General features: G+C 34.5%; 1 protein-coding gene across 1 annotated transcript; it reads right to left on the bottom strand.

Annotated features, from left to right (window-relative positions):
- Positions 1 to 354: 354 nt before the first annotated feature.
- Positions 355 to 1714, bottom strand: LOC107947391 (tetraspanin-15). The gene is made up of 2 exons (XM_016882087.2): positions 969 to 1714; positions 355 to 879 (listed from the first exon to the last, which is right to left on the bottom strand). Exons 1-2 carry the CDS (start codon positions 1557 to 1559, stop codon positions 583 to 585), a joined length of 888 nt encoding a protein of 295 aa, XP_016737576.2. The 5' UTR covers positions 1560 to 1714; the 3' UTR covers positions 355 to 582.
- Positions 1715 to 4613: the final 2899 nt, after the last annotated feature.

Raw genomic sequence — 4613 nt, 5'->3', positions numbered from 1 at the left:
CTGTCAATTTATGCATAGTCCCACCACTACACATATGGTTGCTTTAAAACGTATCTTGCGATACCTCTATCAACAACGAGTTAGACAGTAATGATCGGGAATGAATTAATTTTATCAACAACGAGTTATCCCAATAAAAAAAGAAATATTAAAATTGATCGGGAATGAATTAATTTTATCAACAACGAGTTAGACAGTAATTCAGTTACACAAATTATTTAGATTTTATTCTCTTTTGTTACATAGCCCGAAGGTTTTAATTGATTTGTTATCCCAATAAAAAAAACAATTTATACTACTAACTAATCTTTGCTGAAGTTAATTCTTCTAACATTGAAAAAAAAAACAGTTTAATTCTTTTAAAATTCAGCTCTCAACTTGATTTCAGAAGTTCGTTACGCAAAGTATAATTAAGAAAAAAAACCGGTAGCTTTGTACAAGGAAACGATGACCACTACATTAATATTATTTTGATCTAAGCAGCTAGGAATCAAAACGAAATTTAACCACATAAAATCCTAACGATGAAAGGGAAAAAAAATATACTAAAAAATGAAAACGAATCAGCCTCTCAGCTTTGATCTAAGATATATGGAGCTCCCACATTGTTACCAGAAATAGGGACAAATGAGAACTGATTAGTAGCAGAGCCATGCAAACCAGAAAAACCCCAAGTTTCAACCATTTGCTTCGCAATGCTTTCATATAACCTTGTCGACAGGTTAGGCAATCGTAGCATAATGCGTCTCTATCGTTCTTCCATAAATCACAGTCGGGATTGTAAGTATCAGAATCAGTTTGCATTTGATCATTCTTTTCCCAGAAGGTGGCGTTTACATACTGCAACGGGCAGTCTGCAGGTGGTCTGCAACATCCCGACTTTACAATGGAACATAATGAGTATGTATCACCAAAACAAAAGATTTAGAATTATGATTGTTAGTGATATGTAAAATGATAATACATACCTCCACCGACGATAATTTCTTCATGCTGAAATCATATGATTTGAGCTTCGTTGATGTCAAGGCTAAATCACGGCAGACGCCAGTGTCGTAGATGCATTCTTTGATGTTGCTCCAAAGCTCGTTGTCATGAATTTTCATCTCGAACCACAATGGTGTAGCTGGAATCCTTCTGTTTTCCATGCTGTTAGCGCCAAGGAATGCAAGACCGATGGTGAACATCACGGTCAACAGCACCATAACCACAACGATTCCCACCATCTGCATTCGAGCTCTCAAGAAGAGAGCTGCATTGCAGATGAAGAAAACACAGATCAAGCCGATGCTGATCCCAATCTGCAAGCTAGGCAACTTGAATAGCCATTCGCAGTCATAGCTTTTCATGTATAGCAACCAGATAACGGAGGAAAGAACCGGAAGTGAGAAAACAAATGAAACAACGGATAATAAACCTGAAACGCGTTTCACTTGAAAGAATTTCCCTGGAATAATGTTTTTCTTTGTGGGTACTTCAGCCTGTTTATGTTCGTTCTCTTCAATAATTGGCACTTGTACCTCTTCTGCTGGATTACCATCAGCTTTATCATCTGCCATTGTATTAACGAAGAACAAGACCTTTGCAAGAAATGATTGTCAAAAAAAAAAATCTGATTAAATGTTACACCTACTTTTTAGTGCATGCCCAACTGTATAAGCATCAAGACAAACAAGACAACCCAACTGCTACGTTTTTTTTGTAACACACTAACATCTTGTAAGGGATATACCGATATATAGTTTCGTGTTTTTTACCGAGTCCTAATCTCTAATCCACTTATCGCACGGATATAGTTGGAGAGATATTAGGGAAAAGTTAAAAGAGTCTGTTCCCTTGATATTTTACCATATTTATTTATGGAGTACGTGTAACAATATGTATTTTGATGTTCAAGATTTCTAATAACAACAATTCATGTGATCAAAAATTTATATATAGTTCAACTGATAAAGTTGGTAATTTGTTTTTTCATTTTTGTTGACTAATTTATTTTTAACTGAAGTGGAATATTTTATAGTAATTAGTTTAATAGGTAAGTTTGTACATGTCTTAGTCTTAACTATAAGTATGTTCACATCAGTCTCAAACCTTGGTACGAGCACTTGATGGGTCCCTTGATTTTACTTGTGACAGCCCTAAAATGACCCTAGTCGGAAAGCGGTTTCGGGACCGCTAAACCGAGTCACCAAATTATTTGAATATGATATTTATTGTCTAAAATATGTGAATATGATTGTGTGAAAGTTTTAAGCTTCGATTTAGTCGATTGCATGTGAATTTAGTAATAGGACTTATGTGTGACACTTTTGAAATGTGATAGGTTAATCCATAAGGATCTATTAGTGCATGTAATCAAAGGGGTGGACTTGCATGTCAATTTCCCCCATTTAAGTACTAGTGGCCAGCCATGATAAAGGGTGATGGGAAAAACATGTCATAAAACATGATGTGCTAATGGTTTATGTGAGAAAGGATAAAATAATAATGGGAAGGTAAATGATGACAAAAAAAAATGTGTGTGGTTGCCCCCCCCCTCCATTGCCGTGAATGGAAGAAAGAAAGACTTCAACTTTTATTTTTCTATCTTGCTTCCTTGTCTCTTTAAAATGAAGCTAGAGAGGAGAGGCCGGCTGCATGTAGGGGAAAACCATGAAATTTGTTTGCTTATAAGTTGAAATTTTTAGGTAGAAGGCTAAAAAGGGGAGGAGCAAATTGAATAGGTAGAATCGGTGTTGGGAACCTTGGTGAGTTTTCCTTGAACTTTTATTTGATAATTGTTGAAACTGTCAAATTGCTGTCCGAATTTTACCTTGTTGGTATTGTTAATTGCTGCCCTGTTTATGCTGTCTAAATATTGTATTATTGATGCTGTCCGAATCAGCCTCCGAATGTGATATGTTATAGCAATTAAGCCAAGTGTTGCGAGTCCTCTTAGGCTGCCCACAACGCAACCTTTCAATACTAATGTTACCATGAATTTGCCTTCAATTGATGGTGTGGTGTATATACATTTTAGAAAGAAAGATGTTGTTGTTTAGTTGAATTTTCATTTGATAAATGTTCATTCGGTCAAATGGGAGAAGAATGAGATGAATTTAAATGTTGTGGTTTATTATTTTAGTTGCTAAATGAAGAAAAATCGGCTAACAAGGGAGTACTAAGGCCGAATATGATTTTGAATATTAGTGGTGTAGTTGCCGAATTTGAACTATGAAGTTATTGAGTAATGTGTGTGTTTTAAGTGATAGAATTGAGTGAATGCTTGGAATGTGATATGTATGAATTATGTGTTAAATTAAGGTTTGCTAAGCTAGCTATTAAGATGAAGTGAAAATGTTAGTAATTGATTGCTAGTGTATATATGTGTACTAGCCGAGCTTTAAATTTAAATAATGGTTGGAGCACCGTGTGTTGTAATGAGATTATTTGAGTGAAATCATAGATATTTATATGATGAATTCAATTGTGGATATACATGCTTAAATAAGATGCATACATGAATGAATAGATAGCTTGGTGTTGCATGTATTCGGTCATAAAGGTGCACATGAGGAAATGTTAGATTAATTGTATTAAATTGCTCAATGTGATTAAAAATGCGTATGACCATTTTGTGTTTGAGCTATAGGTGGCCATATGACCTATCAAACTCCTTGTCATATTCGGCCATAAGCTAGCATAATGAGACTTTAATAAGTTAAATTTGTTTGAATTAGCTCAAGAGCTTAGAGGACCAAAGTTGGATAAGGGAAGGGAAAAAGTGATCGAATAGCCGCCGAAATCGTTCGACCACATCCGAGGTAAGTTTTAAGTGATTAAATGTTGATTAAATTCAACTATAATAGGATATAATGAGTTGATTTAATAAGATATGATGTGGCCATGATATGTCTTAAACTCAAATGGTAAGTTCCTAAGTGTTTGGACTTGGAAATTTAAGAGCAAATTGTAATAATTTGCTCAGGACAGCCGCAGTAACGTGATTTTAGAACATCACTATAAATGTTTGGTGTGGAATTATAGGCTGAATAAAATATACAATCAAAGTTTAATTAGTCTAGTTTCTTATAAAAGAGACCGTGTAAGCAAAGGAATTTCCTATAAAGAGATATTTAAAGTTGTGTGAGACGGTGTCAGAATGACTCCGAAATCCCCTGTTCTGTTTTAAGAAAATCACTATAATTTGTACAAAAATGGTTACAAGATAAAATTTATGTGCTTAGACTCCTTAATGAGTCTAGTTTCAAATGAAATCAAATAGAACATACTTTGAATTCTGTACAATGAGAATTTTGATTCGCAGTGAAGACTGGTCAGATTAGTCAAACAGCGAAACAGGGGAAACTTTAAGAAAAATCTGGTATTGATTGGCCAAACCTAAAATTCTGAAAAATTTATGGATGAAAGATATACGAGTCTATATTCAGGGAAAATTAACGGCAAGTGATTTGGAGTCTTGTAGCTCCGGTTATAAATAATTTAGTGACCATTGCTCAGGAAAACAGCTCGTAGTGAATATGTGATTTTGTTGTAAACATGGATAAAACTTGTTTTAGTTGCTCATAAGCTATTGATTAAACTCATACTTGAATTCTAAATCGTGATATTGT

The sequence above is a fragment of the Gossypium hirsutum genome, chromosome A08, assembly GCF_007990345.1.
Source record: "Gossypium hirsutum isolate 1008001.06 chromosome A08, Gossypium_hirsutum_v2.1, whole genome shotgun sequence".
NCBI lineage: Eukaryota > Viridiplantae > Streptophyta > Magnoliopsida > Malvales > Malvaceae > Gossypium > Gossypium hirsutum.
The sequence above is the reverse complement of the archived record's forward strand: the minus strand, read 5'-3'. Positions and strand labels throughout refer to the sequence as shown.

What these genes read in the sequence shown, in the direction of transcription:
- LOC107947391 (XM_016882087.2), bottom strand. Translation starts at nt 1,559, where the DNA reads ATGGCAGATGATAAAGCTGATGGTAATCCAGCAGAAGAGGTACAAGTG. An exon ending in AGAAATTATCGTCGGTGGAG is followed by an intron (nt 880 to 968) that starts GTATGTATTATC and finishes TCCATTGTAAAG; the next exon opens with TCGGGATGTTGCAGACCACC.